This window comes from Stegastes partitus, unplaced genomic scaffold, assembly GCF_000690725.1.
Source record: "Stegastes partitus isolate 25-593 unplaced genomic scaffold, Stegastes_partitus-1.0.2 Scaffold140, whole genome shotgun sequence".
Classification (NCBI taxonomy): domain Eukaryota; kingdom Metazoa; phylum Chordata; class Actinopteri; family Pomacentridae; genus Stegastes; species Stegastes partitus.
In genome coordinates, this window is record NW_007577871.1 from 389,888 (window position 1) to 407,747 (window position 17,860).

The following is a 17,860-nucleotide window of genomic DNA, read 5'->3' on the forward strand; positions in this document are numbered from 1 at the left end:
TGGTAAAAGGTTAGTCAAATATTGGAAAAGTGGTACCTGTGTATTTGCAGTGTTGGTGCCGTCTGTGGCCTGCACTGTGAGATTGTAGAAGGAGCGCTGTTCAGCATCCAGAGGCTTGGCAATGATGATGGTCCCCACAGCTTTCTCTACATCAAACACACTGTCGCTGTTCCCACCTGCTCCACAGTAGGAAGGTCAAGAGAAGGGAGGGGCACACAGCATGAATTATAAAGACATATTCTGAATGTTATTGTTGTGATGAATGTGGCAACATAAACACATACAAAAAACAGACACTTTTATAAAGTGGACTAGTGGTTTTCAGTCATGTGAAACCAAATGCTGAAATGTAGGGACATTTATTATTATATAAATATGCCATATCTACCGTATTAAATTGGCTGTTCTGCATACAGTCTGTAATACATCAGTCAGTGAAATAAACTTCAACAATGATGTGATCAGAGAACAGCACATGACTGGAAACCACTGTTGCACACACACACTCTTCACTGATTCGCCTTAAAGTGTGTGTTGATGCAGAATATGACTGCTGATGTAGTTAAGCTCTTCCATCACACGCTCACTATAAATCACCATTCCAAAACACAATAACACATCATCACAATGAGGCATGAGTACTGGCCATGCAAGCAGCACCGACAACACAAATCCTGTGTGTGTGTGTGTGTGTGTGTGTTCCCACTACTGTCTGCACTGCACACACAGTAAATGAACTTGACAAATATGGCACACACAGGTTCACAGTGTGTTTATGTGTGTTTAACCTGTGGCATCCAATTCACAATCAGTGGCATAAAAGCCAAAAGATCCTTCTAGCCCCCTGATGATACAGCATACAAACTTTTAAAGCTTTTAACAATATATGATGAGATACATAGTGTGTAAAATATATTCTTCTATATGTGAACTTGCACACATGATGCCTTAAGCCAGGGGTGTCCAATCCTGGTCCTAGAGGGCCACAATCCTGCATGTTTTAGATCACATATATCAAACTCAAAGCCCGCGGACCAAATCCGGCCCGTCACGTCATTTTATGTGGCCCGCGAGAGATATGTGTTTCTTAATCTGATAAATTAATGGGATTTACCTGATATAATATAACGTAATATAATGTCATAATGTATGTTATAATAACACAGCAATGTGCCTACACAGGGCTCCACACTGAGACCAAAATGTTGTCATATGTGACAATTTAAAGTTTCACGTGGTCGCACTGTGAGAGTGGACGATGATCATCAGGCTGATCTGGTTCCTTCCATCAGCACAGGTAGCTGCTGCTCCAGTTATTGTGGTTGGAAATAGGCATATTTCTTCCACATTGACTTTCTCTGCCTGACATGTAAAACAGAACACTGTGTTCCAATGACAAAACGATACACAGCCGACCATGTTTAAAAAAAAAAAAAAAAAAAAGCAAAAAAGCAAAAAAGCGATGTGAGAGAGGGAGAGGTCCGACACACCTGATGATAAAAGTGTTCAGGTGCAGGCAGACAGATCTCGACTGAGTCAGTTAGGAAGAAAAAGTAGCCCCACATTCAATCTGGAAGATTCACATTTTAACAATGATCATAATTTTGACTACACGATGGCCAGCGGTATGGACATTTAAAATGCGCTCAGCTCGTAGAAAAGTATGTTCATTAAAAAAAAATAAAAAAAACTCCGCTTAAAATCTCTGCTCACAGAAATCCTTTCATTGTGGGCAAATTTGTGTAGAACGTGCTTTCCACTGTTTTCCAACAAATGTTTGGTCGCTCACCTTTCAGAGGAGCTGCACTGCGGACACTGGTAGCAGCATGTCAGGCGTTTAGGGAACATCGGTAAAATGTACCATCAACTCATACACATGTTCAGCAAGTGTTTAGCCTGTGTCCAGTTAATGACTGATATCAGAAGAGGATTGGTGACAAAATAAATATATTTTAAGGTTAAAACATTTTACAAATATCAAGTCTTATATCACTGAAAATCATTGCAACAAACTAAGTTATGCAAAAACAACTATTCATCACCAGGCATGGTGCATTAATAGCTGTGGCAATGCTGATCCAACAAAATAGGGGGGGGGGACCAAATCATTAGCTGATGACCAACAAAGAAAGTCAGTAGCACCAGTGCTACCATTGGAAAAGTTAGTTTGAAGCCCTGCTACATGTATTTTACTATTAGATAAAGGCATGCACAATAGTTGTACATACAATAAATAACAATCAAATGCAGAGACAATTATTTAACAATATGTTAAGGAGTCGTTACATTTATACAGTCTTACAATTACAACTGACTCTTTGAGGGCAACCATAATGCTTATGTGGCCTGGGATGAAAATGAGTTTGACACCCCTGTTTTAGACATTTCCCTCTTCCAACACACCTGATTCAAATGATCAGGATCGTTATCAGGCTTCTGCATAGCTTGATGATGAGCTGATCATTTGAATCAGGTGTGCTGGAAGAGGGAAACATCTAAAACATGCAGGGTTGTGGTCCTCGAGGACCAGCATTGGACACCCCTGCCTTAAGCCTTAGATACACTATATTGCCAAAAGTATTCGCTCACCTGCCTTGACTGGCATATGAACTTAAGTGACATCCCATTCTTAATCCATAGGGTTCAATATGACGTTGGTCCACCCTTTGCAGCTAGAACAGCTTCAACTCTTCTGGGACGGCTGTCCACAAGGTCTAGGAGTGTGTTTATGGGAATTTTTGACCATTCTTCCAGAAGTGCATTTGTGAGGTCACACACTGATGTTGGACGAGAAAGCCTGGTTCTCAGTCTCTGCTCTAATTCATCCCAAACGTGTTCTATCGGGTTGAGGTCAGGACTCTGTGCAGGCCAGTCAAGTTCTTCCACACCAAACTGTCTCATCCATGTCTTTATGGACCTTGCTTTGTGCACTGGTGCACCTTCATGCTGGGAGAGGAAGGGGCCATCTCCAAACTGTTCCCACAAAGTTGGGAGCATGGAATTGTCCAAAATCTCTTGTCATGCTGAAGCATTCAGAGTTCCTTTCACTGGAACTAAGGGGCCAAGCCTAGCTCCTGAAAAACAACCCCACACCATAATCCCCCCTCCACCAAACTTTACACTTGGCACAATGCAGTCAGACAAGTACCGTTCTCCTGGCAGCTGCCAAACCTAGTCTCGTCCATTAGATTGCCAGATGGAGAAGCGTGATTTGTCACTCCAGAGAATGTGCCTCTACCGCTCTAGAGTCCAGTGGCGGCATGCTTTCCACCAATGCATTCGACACTTTGCATTGCACTTGGTGATTAATGGCTTAACAATTGTAACCCATTCTTAAAACCCATTCCATGAAGCTCTCTACGCTCTGTTCTTGAGCTAATCTGAAGGCCACATGAAGTTTGGAGGTCTGTAGTGATTGACTCTGCAGAAAGTTGGCGACCTCTGTGCCGCATGTGCCTCAGTATCCACCGACCTCGCTCTGTCAGTTTACATGGCCTACCACTTCGTGGCTGAGTTGCTGTCGTTCCCAATCGTTTCCACTTTGTTATAATACCAGTGACAGTTGACTGTGGAATATTTAGGATCAAGGAAATTTCACAACTGGACTTGTTGCACAGGTGGCATCCTATCACAGTACCATGCTGGAATTCACTGAGCTCCTGAGAGCGACCCATTCTGTCATAAATGTGTGTAGAAACAGTCTGCATGTCTAGGTGCTTGATTTTATACACATGTGGTCATGGAAGTGATTGGAACACATGATTTTGGTTATTTGGATGGGTGAGTGAATACTTTTGGCAATATAGTGTAAAATCAGACCTAAGCCCATTCGATATGACATACTGTACTGGTCAAAAGCTTAATGGGGTTCCTTTAATAGTCCATGTGTAGTCATGATTTTAGTAGTGTGTGAGAGAGCTCTGCTGAAAGAAAACCATGTTAACTGATATGAAGTATATGTATCTTCTGATTTGCACAGAGATACAGCTCTATAGTAAAAAAGAAAATTTCCTACTTGTAGTACAAACCAGGTTCTGAAAATATTGTTTTTTACTAGAAAAAAAATGTTCTTGTTGGTCTAATTAGGTGGTTTGGTCTTGTTGGCTTGCTGCATTTCTTCTAACACAGTGTTGGCACTGAGGATGACATAAAGTCTTATCTTATGTAAGTGGAATTGTGATGGTAGCTGTACAGACATCAGAACTTAACTCTCATCTCACCATCTACACTGAATTGTCCGTGTTTATTTGTGGAACAGACTAAGAGGAATTCCTGTGTGGGTCTGTCTAATAAATCGATGACCTCACCACAGAATGAGGTAAGATCTCAGCTGTCAACCACTCAGTCGCTTACTGTGTGTGTTCGAGTGGGTGCAAGCAACATGAGCCTTTGTGTTATCCATTTAACAATTTATAAAGTCCATTAGAAGCCTATAACTTCCTCCAAGTTCAGTAATATATCATTTCATCACTTCAATCACTTCAATGAAAAAAGCTGTAAAAACACTCTCCTCCTTTGTCTCTTACACTGACACTGCTTTAAGGTAAAGCTTCTGTTTTGATTGCCAGATCAATGATATCGTCAGTCTGCATTTGCCTACTCAGTGTCTACCTCAGATAAGTCATCCACTGGACTTAATGGTATTTTAGTCTTAACATTGTACTAATATGACTCATTTACTGATACAATGTAATATTTAAAATACAGTTTTTCAACACTTGTAATTTAAAAAAAAGTATCAAATCTTTAAAACACATTATTAATTTACACATTAATGAGGCATCCTCAACATCATGTTTTGCTGGGAAATATAGTGTTTTGTTGGGAGTGTTTGAATTATTATGATAAACTGAGGGCGCACTGCAGTCAGCCACAGTATTTTTGATAATACTACTGGGAAATTCTATAGTCAGAAAATATTTTGTATTGCATGATACATTAAGACATACATTACCACAAACATTACATTCACACTTGCATTACTTAGGTTTCATGTTAGGTCAAACATAACATGACTTTCGCTGCACTTCTGCCTTGATAGATTCATATCTGTAACTTCAGGGTTTCTGTGCCCTGAGCTCAGCTTCATTTTGGCTGTATCAGGTATATGTGAACAAGTTAAATTTGCTGAGTTTGTGGGTCACTGAGCAAAAACTTCTATGATGGCTTGCAGGCAGCAGACCTACTGAGGAGTAGCAGAGTTGCATGTAGCCACTTTACTAAGTTTTTTTTTTTTTTACACATTGACAAATCTCAGTACAGACACACAGATTGAGATACAGACACACAACTCTCCATACACATTTACAAATAGTTTTGCTGAAATAATACCCCTATACACTGCACTTATCCAGATTCATATCTGCATCGTTCTCATCATAACTACCATATGATATTCTATCATAACTTGCTCATCCTTTGTGTCCTCTGGTAAAAGACTGCTCTATGCTATTTTCTCTGTTCCTGTCTCGTAGACAAATCTGGCTTGGATGTTTAAAGAATGAAAGCAGCAGATGCAAACTGACCAAACTATCTACAGTATACAGTGTTTGTGTAGTATACATGTCAATTGCTTCTGTTGAAACTATTTTCAGTGAAATAATTTATAATCCTTATGATGCAGTTACAAGATATCTGAAATTACAAAAATAAAGAAAAAATATGTTTTCCCTTTCAAATGTCTCGCTATGTATGTTGGTCTGATATGCTGTATGGCAAAAAATACAGTTGTACCCCTGCTGGCCCCTGTACAACAAAAAGTACCTACAATGGGTAGGTTTGCATCAGAACTGGAAGATAGAACAATGGGAGTGCATATAGCCTGATCTGATAAATCATAGTTTCATTTGCATCATGTAGATAGCGATGTGCATGTGCATTGGTTACCTGGAGATGTGATGGATGCAGATTCACTATGGAAACAAGGCAAGATGGTGGAAGCAGTGTTCTGCTGGGAAATTCCAATATACCATAAGGCACCTTCAGAGGTCAGTGCCTCGACACGTCGGATTTGCTTTGAAGGGGTGCTGTGGTCTAAAACAGTTGAGGAACCACTACTAAGACAATCCATCAAGATTTATTTAGTCTAAAAAACAAAATGTAATTTTCATCTAGTGCAGTCTAATGCCCCATCTGACAGATATCCAAATGTTTATCTGTAAAAATGGAAATCTAACATGACAGAAACCAATAATAATTAGGGGTGTGCAGCTCCACCTTAAGAGGTGATCTGATACGAATCTATATGCATGGGTTACGGTACGATATACTAATGATACTTTTTAATGCATTACCATACGATACGATGCGATGTGATGTGATTCAATGAGATGCAGCTTTAATCTAGTTGTGTGGCGAAGAAAGTTAAAGAGAAATGTATCAGGTCAGAACAATGTCACTGTGTTTATTTTTTGAATACACACAGACAAGACAGACTTGTGCTGTATTAAATATGAGAAAATATTAACATTAACCCCTTCAGGATATCGCAAACCATAAACTTTGCAAACTGACAACATTCAACATGGCCTCAGATTGTCCTGACGTATTTTATCAAACCAAACTAATGTTATGCTTCGTGTTGTGACGGAAGGATGCTGTGTGTGTTTCGTTGAACAAGCTTCAAGTTCTGCTCTGTATCTCTGACACTGAATGCACAGACTAACACATAACACAACACAACACAACATATATTGTGGGTTTTGCTTGTTGGGACAATAATTCGTTTTGTGGGTCGTTATTAAACAGGCAGCGAGTCTGTGTTAAGTTGTGACTATCACCAGTCGATCTGGGCGTCTTTCCTGAATAACCACCGGGTGTTAAACACCTGACAGAATGGAAAAGATCTATAGGAATGAAAAGGGATCCTAATCGAGCTGATTGGTGGCACAATGTGTAGAACGCCGAACTTGTATTTTTACCACTGGACTACATAGTTTTGAATCCTCTCACCAAACTTGAAAAATATGTGTTTTTTTATTTTGGTCAGCATGTTTCATTTTGCTGTCTGTAGATGATATTGACACAGATATAGACTAAATTAACAAGCGATGTATATGTTTTACGTTCTTCATGTAGTATCTTTATTTTCACACACACGCATGTCTGGTTGGGATGAATCTGCAAATGGAACATCTGGAGTGTAAATACAGCAAGCATCGCCAGTTAAAGTCAATTTCTGGTTCGTATCAGTGAATCTTCACACTCCTAATAATAATCCCTGGAAAATGATCCACCCTGACAGGAACTGTTATCCCTAGGAAAAAGTTACTGTTTGGCTTCTCTACTGTCTGACATACTGAGGATGTGTTGCCTAACTATGTACATAAATATGATATTTTTTATTCAAACACTGATTGATCACAAGGAAACTAGACTTTTACCTGACCTTGACTGAGGACAGTCCTCATAAGCACAGGTTTAGACATGTACAGATGAGTGAAAATTACTTGGTGTTCCTTTTTAAATTGGAGTGAGTGGAATATGTACTGTAATCTGGGCTGTGCTATTTGTTCTGTTAACCATGGGATAATAATGGGCAAAGATGAAAGAAAAAAAATAGTGAACCCTAATGTGATCCCAGGAAGCCTCAAACACTCATGTCTGCCATCCAGCCTAAAATTCCTCTTTTAGCACATAAGGAAGGAGAGGGTTTGGCAAGAATCCTACTAAAGAAAGAAAACGCCTCCGCTTTGCCAATGCCAAATTACAGACAGACAAAATCCAACATTCCATAAAGTAGGGGAAGCAGAGAACCCTCTGATCCGTTCTAAAATTGGTTTCCACTGCCTGTTTAAAGCTGATTCTATCCTTACTCAACTGCCTAAACTGGACAGTTGTCTTACAACAGAATATGGTGCTGTCTCACCTTGTGCAGGTCTACTTTAGTGACAGAAAACAGTCAGAGAAAACAGAATGTAGTGTTGCCACACAGTTAACCTCTGCCATTCGCAAACTTGGGATCTTTCACATGATTTTGCATGAGTGGTTAAAGTGACAATATTTTTCATTTTCATCTATCCTAGCTTCTTCAAAAAATCTGAATCAAGCACTCTCTGTGACTGTAATGTAAAGCAAATGAAAAGGAATAATTAAGCATACTCATAAGATAAATGACGACTGGCAAATGTTAAAAATTGCTGTGTGAATGTGTGTGTCAAGGAGAAACAGTGGAAAGCACTTTTTAGAACTGCTAAGGTTAAAAGTCACAAAATAAATGTAGACCATTTACCATGTAAAAATATCCAGACCAGAAGCAAGGGTGTACTCTTCATTTAAACCTTTTTTTGTTTATTTGTCTTGCACCAGATCTTTTTTTTTTTTTTTCAATATCAAAACAACTGCAAGTGTTTTTGTCATGCTTATACGATAAACAGAAATGAAACCAATAATCCCATTTATTTAACCCTCTAAAGTTATTAGAATTTTTATCTTCTCACTCTTACAGGCAGGACTCCTACTCTACAACTCACTGCAACTGTGACTAAAGCATCCTAATTAATCTAATCTTAATGAACACCATTTTACACACAGGTACTGTGGACCAGACGGAGGCTGGTCTGTTATCCAGTCTGACCACCGCTGACTAGTATGTCTGCCTGTCTGTGTTTGTCTGGTTCAGCCTGCTGGGTGGAGCACCAGCAGCTTAGGCTATAAATAGAGCACTGGTGTGTGTTTAGAGGAAGTAGTGTGTGAATGCATACGTTCCGTATGCTTTCTGCTAATTAAATCTGTGTGTGTGCATGTTTCTGTGTGAGCATGTTGTATAAGTGTTGAGATGCTCACTTCTATCATCCAGATGGTCTGCCATTTCATGAATCTATGATGTTTGTCTCACAGGTAAACTGCCTACACTGTTCCAGACTGTTTCCATCTTTCCTTCTGACCTGACAGACAGTCAACGCCAGCTGAATTTTTCAAGCATTTTTGACATCACTGCTTGTCATTCTCAGTCTTACAAAATAAATATGATTCATTTTTTACAAATGTAACCATCCACAGTAATTTTGGGAGACACCCTGTACACACTTACATTTTTCTATACTTCAACAACTCGCATGGCAGCTCTGTTGCAATTGGTGTGTGAATGTGTGTGCACATGGGTTTTGAGTACTCCTCCAGTAGAAAAGTAACATGAACCACTTTCCTTTCCTTTTCTTCTTTTCTTTTCTATTCTATTCTCTTATATTTATTTATATCTAGAGATTTTTACTTTTTATAATTCTTCATTTTCTTTACTTCTAATGTTTTGTTCTTCTCTTTGTCTCTGAGCCCTCTCCGCATCTGCATTAGGTCACACTTTTATTCACATTTACAAATTTCCAGTTTTCACTTGATGGCTGTAAGGTGTTTTAAAGCACTACAAGCTTGTTGCATCGTGAGATTGATGGTGATTATTGCACTAGCTGCTGGATGTTATGACTGGGTTCTGTGGTTTAGGCACTGGTTGCTAAGTAGTGAGTATTTGGTGTTCTGGCTATATGCAGACTTGTAAAAGCTGTGTTGTGCTTCTTGTTTCCCAAAACTGCATCCCTCTGTGGAATGCAGTCAGTGGGTGATTCGAAAGCATGCACTGATTCCACAAGGAATGTGTGTACAGGTGCTACTAACAGCAGGTCATAAGACAAAGTTGTCACTGAGGTAACCCCAAGGATTATTGCAATAGGAGCAGATAAGAAGGTTATGATACCTTTTTACTAAACCTTTGTCCCTTCAATTAACCTTGGCTACACTTTAGCTGAATATAGTGACACACACACACACATACACACACACACACACACACACACACACACACACACACACACAATAAACACTTGTACATAAACACACATTCACCAACGCTCTCAGCTTCTTTGTGGTGTGCTCTATTCAACGCATCACCCATCAAACAGACACACATTTGCGTTAGCATCACGGATGACAAGCACAGGGGTGGACCATGGGTGCCAACAAAAACAAGAAAAAGGAAAGGAAAAGAAAGAAAAGGAAGTACAGAGACAACAGCAAAGAGCTTTAGTGGAAGTTGGAAGCGAGATACCTTCTGAGGAACAGTTCCTGCCACAAGCGCTCTGCAGAATATAGAACGTCTCACGGAAAGACCTGGGACCTTCCAAGCATGAAGCATTTACAAGAGAGAGGAGAGAGAGTGTAAGACAAGAAGGACAGACAGGCTAGAGGGAGGAGGACAGAGACAGAAGAATGACATGATGAGCAAAGGACATGAGGAGAAAAGACAGAGATAGCAACCGTCTCTGATGAGCTGAAACTCATCTAAGCTTGTGTACATGTTACAAAGTCTACTCAAAATAACTTGTGAAAGTACACATTATTAGGAATTTTGTCATATTTGGGATTTGTTGTAGCACTGCTACACTGGCTTGTGGGTTTCAGTTACTAAAATAATGCTGATATTATTTAAACTGCTATCAGACAATATATTGTAAACATTTAAACATTTCGCATCAAACGACAGCATCCAGTGTTGTTTTTCTTTTCTTGAGAGTTTCGTAATAAGTTAAAAGGTTTAAAATAACCTGTGATAATGCTGTCAAAGAATAGATAAATGAATGACTTTTGTAATCTTCCAGAAGTAAAGAAAAAGCAGCATGGGACTGCTTTAGTTTCACAAAAACTGATAGGTACAGGTGGCTGGTTCAGCAAGGGCCATTTTTTTACTGTATGCTACAACCTCTCACACAATAGACAATACAAGCACCACAAAGACTTCAATCTTACTATGAATCTTACTAACTTGTTCAAACTTCTAAAATGTCACCTTTCTAAAAATGTATATAGGCTCACCATTTTTTTAATATGTTATATTATCATATTTATTAAGTACTTGTTACCAACAACTCACATATTATAATTCATATTTGTATAACAGAATTTTGATCCACAAATTGCATTAATGATTTTATACATAAATTAAATTTATACACAGTCTATGTGGTGCTGCTGAAGTTCCACTGTAATGTTAATAATGAATATTCTGCCTTAGATCACTGAAGGTTTATGTGACTGTTGTAGGTATGTGTACAAAGATTAATTTACTAATTCATATTGTCTCCTAAATACTAAATAATTAAAAGTTAAAATATATTTTTTTTAAATAGCAGTGGCTCCTGGGAGAGGATGTGTACACAGTGAAAAATCCTCAGTGAGAAAGAATTTTTACAGAGTGAGTAAGAAATGGGCACAAACAATAAAAGAAATACAGAGCAGAGATGGTCAGTGCTATGGAACGCCAGAAGCACAAGCCAGAAGGTATCTGCAGCTAGATACATACTGACTGTCACTGCTCAGTGACAACACAAGGAAAGTTGGATGGCACATGATGGAGACTGCTGTTTTTCCTGGTTGTTATTATCCATGTTGTTTTGACTGGCAACTGATTGGAGCCTACAATGCATGCATCACAGCGAGGGAACTGTCATTGTACATACATTGAAATACTGGGTGGGGTGAAAAAAATGTACAGAATTGGAATTAAAAGTGCTGATTATTTAAGTTGTGAAATCACTTTAAACCCACCAGAAATGTCACCACACATAATGCCTTAAAACTGAGCATAGTGCACTGAGCATTACATATAAAGTGTGCCATGTTAGGCATTTTCAACTTGGATCAAACTGACTTTACAATCTGTTTTTATTGAGAGCTGACAGACGCGTCCTCTCAGCACTGACAACATATAGGTCATGAATAATGCTTAGAATTAATTACACAAAATCATTAAAGGTATAGTCCTTAAAGAAAAGGGTCAAGAAAATTAACATAGGCATGCGCATTTGTTTAATCTTTTTTTTTTTTTCCTGAATTCAGTTCATATCAATTTTCTTTAGACTATATAATCTGTTTTCATTACTTGACCTGGCAGCTAGAGAGGCTGTTGCCATGGTGACTGGGATGGGCAGAGCATAACAGATCATGCAGTGAGGCCACAGTATCTGAGCTGCACCTCATATACAGCAATACACACCAATACTGTCAGCCCAATACACACCATGCACAAACCTGAACACACCTTATCATACACAACCAAAATGCTCTACTTTCTGAAAGCAATTTTCTTCACCAACAGGCGGATTTTACCTGTGATGTCAAACCATAAGGGGACGGAACTCTGCTGCAGGGACACCACACCTACAATCTCAGCCACTTTGTCGTTCTCCATGACAGTAAAATTGTAGAACGGCTCTTCGAACATCAGTGGGAGAGTTGATGGAGGCGGTCGACGGATCCACTCGATGTGCAGACGAGCTGTGGAGGACTTCTGAGGACGGCCATTATCCGTTGCTTTGATCTAAACAAACAAACAAACAAAAAAAACACAGTCGTGCAAAAACACAACCAAGGAGTTATTGATGTTTAAAAAAATAAATAAATAAATAACTAAAATACTAGCATGATGCTAGGATCCTGTCTCTAAGGTTACTGGCATGGTTTCCACATCTGAGAGTATGTGAGGGTCTTTTAGGATGCAAGTGACATAAATGACCTCATCAGAGACTGCACTCGAGGCTCTGTGCAGCGCCCTCCAATTTGTTGTGATAAATCGTTTTGTTTACACTACTAGACCACCAACTGAGCATGCACATCTCTTCTTTATCTTGCATTTATTTTGTCATTTTGATTTGATTTGTAGTGTGTATGAGCAAAATACATAAATGTCAATCGACTGCCAAGTAAAAATAGCATTTGATAATTAAGCGTCTGTATCCACAGCTGTCAGTGTGTACATCCCACTATAATCCCAGCCTGAGCCTGTAGTTTCCAGAGCCCTTCAAATTACAACTGAAATAGTTTAGACAGTTTTCCAACTGTCTTTCTAACTCACAAACAGAAACAAAGGCAGCAAGTCTGAAACCAGAATGTGCATCAAAATCAAAATTCATATCTAGTATTCTTTCAGCACTAATGAAAACCTGGAAAAAATTCCTAAAACTAGCAGCAGAATTGATGAAGGTTTGCGTACGGTCAGGATGTCGTAGCTCCCTGCAGTGAAGGCCTTGCGTGATGATACTACTGCTGTCTTGGGGTCAATGAAAAATTTGCCATCCTCGTTGCCATCCACAATGCTGTAAGAAAGGTCACTGTTGGGCCCATCATCTCTGTCGTATGCAAATACCCGATAGATGGGCTCGCCCTTCTTTCTACGCTCTCTCTCTGGCAGTTTGACCTGATAGACCTTCTCAGGAAATGTTGGCTTGTTGTCGTTTTCATCCAGGACCTGAATCATCACCCACACCGTACTCTGTCTGGGATTAGGACCACCATCTGATACCAGCACCTGCAGAGACAGAGCAGATTGAGAGATTCAATGCAAATACGTAAACCATTCACAACAAACCTTTTCACATATGCACAAATTAAAGTGAGCAAAATGCTTTTGGTTATAGAATTCCATTTTTCTTTATTTTATAGATTTTTAAACGAACTAACTTCTTTCTGCCTTTAGGGTTTGGACAAAGAACCTAAATGACCTGACCTTTGAGTTGTGGGAAACCATAATGGACATTTTCACTATGATCTGATATTTAATAGACCAACAAATAAATAAAGAAAATAATATGTACATTAATTTATAATGAAAATAATAATTCGTTGCAATCATTGCAATCTATTTTTCCTGAAGAAACAAAGACAATTGAAATAGTCCATCTAGCCATCCATTATCTTCTGCTTATCTGGGGTCAGGTCATGGAGGCAGCAGGTGGAGAAGGTCATTCCAGACGTCCTTCCCCCTGGCAACACTTTCCAGTTCTTCCTGGGGGAACCCTATGTTTCCCATGCCAGGCGAGAAATATAATCCCTCCAGCGGGTTCTGGGTCTGCCTCAGGGTCTCCTTCCAGGCAGACATGCTCAGAAAACCTCCAAAGGAAGCCTCCCCGGAGGCATCCGAATCAGATGTCCAGACCACATCAACTGGCTCCTTTCAATGCAAAGGCCCACCTCCGAGCTTCCTCCGGATGTCCGGACTTCTCACCCTATCTCTAAGGCTGAACCCAGCCACTCTACAGAGGAAGCTCATTTCGGCCACTTGTATCTGTGATTTTGTTCCTTCTGTCACTATTCAGAGCTTATGACCATATGTGAGGGTTAGGACGTAGATGGACTGGTAAATCGAAAGCTTTGCCTTACGGCTCAGCTCCCTCTTCACCACATTACTGAAGAACAAGATCCCGAGATACTTACAGTTTGCATACCGGCCAAACAGATCCACAGACGACGCCATGAATCACCTGCTTCACACAGCCCTGGCCCACCTGGACACTAGGAAGGGGAATTGTGTGCGAATGCTGTTCGTGAACTTCAGTTCAGCGTTCAACACCATAATCCCCTCCAGACTGGTCACTAAGCTGCAGGACCTCGGACTCACCTCCTCCCTGTGCAGGTGGATCTACAGCTTTTTGACCAGCAGACCACAGGTGGTTCGAGTGGGGAACCACCAGTCCCCCTCACGCACCCTGAACATCAGTGCCTCCCAGGGCTGTCTACTCACTGTACACCAATGACTGCCTGTCCACATCAGACTCTAACACCATCATTGAGTTTGCTAACGACACAGCAGTGGTGGGTCTGATCTCCAACAGCAACGAGGAGGACTATTTGATGGAGATCACCCACCTGGAGGACTGGTGCAGAGACAACAGCCTCCTCCTGAACGTCAGCAAGACCAAAGAGTTGATTGTGGACTACAGCAAGAAGCAGCAGAGAGCATCCCACCCACTCAGGATCAGCGGGACAGAGGTGCAGCAAGTGGACTGCTTCAAGTACCTGGGTGTCAACATCACGCAGGACCTGACATGTCACATCAACACCCTGGTGAAGAAGGCTCGACAGCGTCTCTAACTCCTCAGACGCCTGAGGGACTTTAAACTCCCTTTCAAGGTGCTCAGGAACTTTTACACCTGCACCATTGAGAGTGTTCTGGCTGGGAGTATCACCACCTGGATGGGCAGCAGCACCTAGCAGGACTTCTTGGCCCTAAGGAGGGTGGTCCACTCAGCTGAGCGCACCATCAGAACCACTCTCCCCAACCTGCAGGACATTTACACTAAACGATGCACGTTAAAGGCCAGGAAGATTGTGAGTGAGCCCACCCACCCCAGCCACAGACTGTTCTCTCTGCTGCCGTCAGGGCGGTGTTTCCACTGCCTGAAGGCAAACACAGAGAGGATAAGGAAGAGCTTCTTCCCTCAGGCTGTCTGTCTGCTGAACCTGAAACAACAGACTGAAAAGAAATAGAATAGAAGAATAGAATAGAACTTTATTGATCCCTTTGGTGGAAACCTCAGGGAAATTGCTGCACCAGCAACAACAACACAACACCAACACAACATTAGTAATAATAATAATAATAATAATAATAATGTTGGCCAGCAGTTTGTTCAGTGTCCTCCTCTCTGCCACTGTCACCAGGGAGTCCAGTTTCATGCCCACTGCAGAGCTGGCCCACCTGATTAATTTGTCCAGCCTTGATGCGTCCACCACGGCGTAGAAAAGGACGCTGGTGACCGCCGACTGGTAGAACATCCGCAGGAGTTTCCTTCAGATGTTGAACGACCGAAGCCTCCTCAGGAAGTACAGCCTGCTCTGTCCCCTCTTGTACAGGTAGTCTGTGTTGCATGTCTCGTCCAACCTGCTGTTCAGCCACAGCCCAAGGTACCTGTAGTTTTGTACAAGTTCAACCTCATGTGCCTCAATCAGAACTGGTCGTGGGCATGGTCCAGATTTCCTGAAGTCTATGACCAGTTCCTTTGTCTTTGAGGCGTTGAGCTGCAGGTGGTTTTCTCTGCACCAGACAACAAAGTCGTCCACCAGACACCTGTACTCACTCTCTCTGTCATCCTTGATACACCCCATGATGGCTGTGTCATCTGCATACTTCCGTATGTGGCACAGCTCCGAGTTGCAACAGAAGTCCGAGGTGTGCAGGGTGAAGAGGAGAGGGGCCAGCACTGTCCCCTGAGGGGCCCCTGTACTGCTGACCACAGTTTCAGATGTGGTGTCCTTCAGTCTGACATACTGTGGTCTGTCAGTGAGGTAGTCGGAGATCCAGTCCACCAGGCACAAGTCCACTCCCATCCTTTCTAACTTTCCCCACAATAGCGGGGGCTGGATGGTATTAAAGCACTTGAGAAGTCCATAAAAAGAATCCTCACAGTGCCGCTTCCCTTGTTCAGGAGTGAGTGGGCTTGATGGAGGAGGTACAGCATCCTCCACTCCAACATTTGGCAATAGGCAAATTGTAGAGGGTCCTGGGCGTGTTGAACCTGGGCCCTGAGGAGGTGGAGGAGGAGCCGCTCCAGCGTCTTCATCAGGTGTGAAGTGAGTGCCACCGGTCAGCAGTCATTCAGCTTACTGGGCTGGGTCTCTTTTGGCACTGGAACAATGCAGGATGTCTTCCAGAGGGTGGGCACTGTCTCCAGCTGCAGGCTGAGGTTGAAGATGTGCTGTAGCGGCTCCCCCAGTTGAGCAACACAGGACTTGAGCATCCGTGGACACATCTTGTCTGGTCCTGCTGCCTTCCTGTGTCAGATCTTCCTCAGTTGTCCCCTGACCTGGTCGGCTGTTATGCAAGGGGGGCGGGGGCGCTGCTGCTCCACCTTCCTCCTGTAGGTGTCTTTGGCCTACTTCAGGGATAGCTACACCTCCCTCTGTGCTGATCTGATTGCCTCCCTGTCTTTGTTCCTGAAGGGCACCTTCTTCCTGTTGAGTGCAGCTTTGACCTCCTGCGTCACCTAGGGTTTGTTGTTTGGGTAACAAGGAACAGTCTTAGCAGGAGAGACTACATCCACACAGAAGTTCAGATAGTCTGTCAGGCAGTGGGTCAGCCCCTCAATGTCCTCGCCATGGGGGAAAAACAGAACATCCTAAGAGGTGGTTTCCATACAGTACCTCAGGGCCTCCTCCACCTCAGGAGACCACCTCCTGATGGTGCGTGTTGTGGCCGGCTGTCTTTTGACCAGAGGGGTGTACTGAGGCTGTAGGAGGACTAGGTTGTGGTCTGACTTCCCAAGAGGGGGGAGGGGGGGTGGCTCTGTATGCGTCCCGTACATTTGCATACAGGAGGTCGATTGTCCGTTTTTTTCTGGTCGGGCAGTTCACAAACTGGTGGAAAGCAGGCAAGGCAGAGTTCAGTGTGGCGTGATTAAAGTCCCCAGAGATGATGATGAGTGCCTCTGGATGTTGGGTCTGCAGCCTTGCTGTGACTGTGTGAATCTTCTCACAGGCAGCGGCTGCATCGGCACTCAGGGGGATGTAAACATACATTGCGATCACGTGACTGAACCCTCGTGGCAAGTAATATGGCTGCAGGCTAGTGGCTAACAGTTCTAAATCCCGACAACACAGAACCACCTTGACAAAAACGTGACTTGGGTTACACCAGCGGTTGTTAACGTACGTGATGAGACCCCCACCTCTGCATTTTCCACATGTTTTCGTATCTCTGTCCGTTCTCACTGTAGCGAAGCCCGGCAGGTCCACGTTAGCGTCCGGTGTTAGCTGGGTTAGCCACGATTCTGAGAGGATGAACAAGCTGCACTCCCGGTAGATACGCTGGTTGATCAGCACCGACAGCTCGTCCAGCTTGTTTCACGTTTCCCATAATTACTGTCGGGATTGATAGTTTGAAACGCCTTCGGTCAGTTAGCCTAGCCTCTAGCCAAGCGCCAGCCTTGCTGCCCCGGCAAAAACCTTCTCAGCTCAGCCAGGATGTCATGTCGTATTCCAGCCTGTGCCATCAGCTTTAGAGCCAGTAGCTCCTCTTGAGAAAAAGTGAAGATCCTGGCTGCTGCGGGTGCTTTAAAGTGACAAGTATCCATAGAATATATATAGACAAAAAGATAAG

At 42.2% G+C, this 17,860-nt stretch overlaps 1 protein-coding gene across 1 annotated transcript in view; it reads right to left on the reverse strand.

Moving 5' to 3' along the window:
* fat3a (FAT atypical cadherin 3a) overlaps positions 1–17,860 on the reverse strand; it is a 203,218-nt gene that overhangs the window by 65,612 nt on the left and 119,746 nt on the right. The window contains exons 6-8 of the mRNA XM_008278980.1: positions 12,980–13,294; positions 12,097–12,307; positions 37–176 (exon numbers count right to left, since the gene is read on the reverse strand). Of these exons, the coding sequence (XP_008277202.1) occupies positions 37–176; positions 12,097–12,307; positions 12,980–13,294 (666 nt within the window). The remainder of the gene's footprint in view (positions 1–36; positions 177–12,096; positions 12,308–12,979; positions 13,295–17,860) is intronic.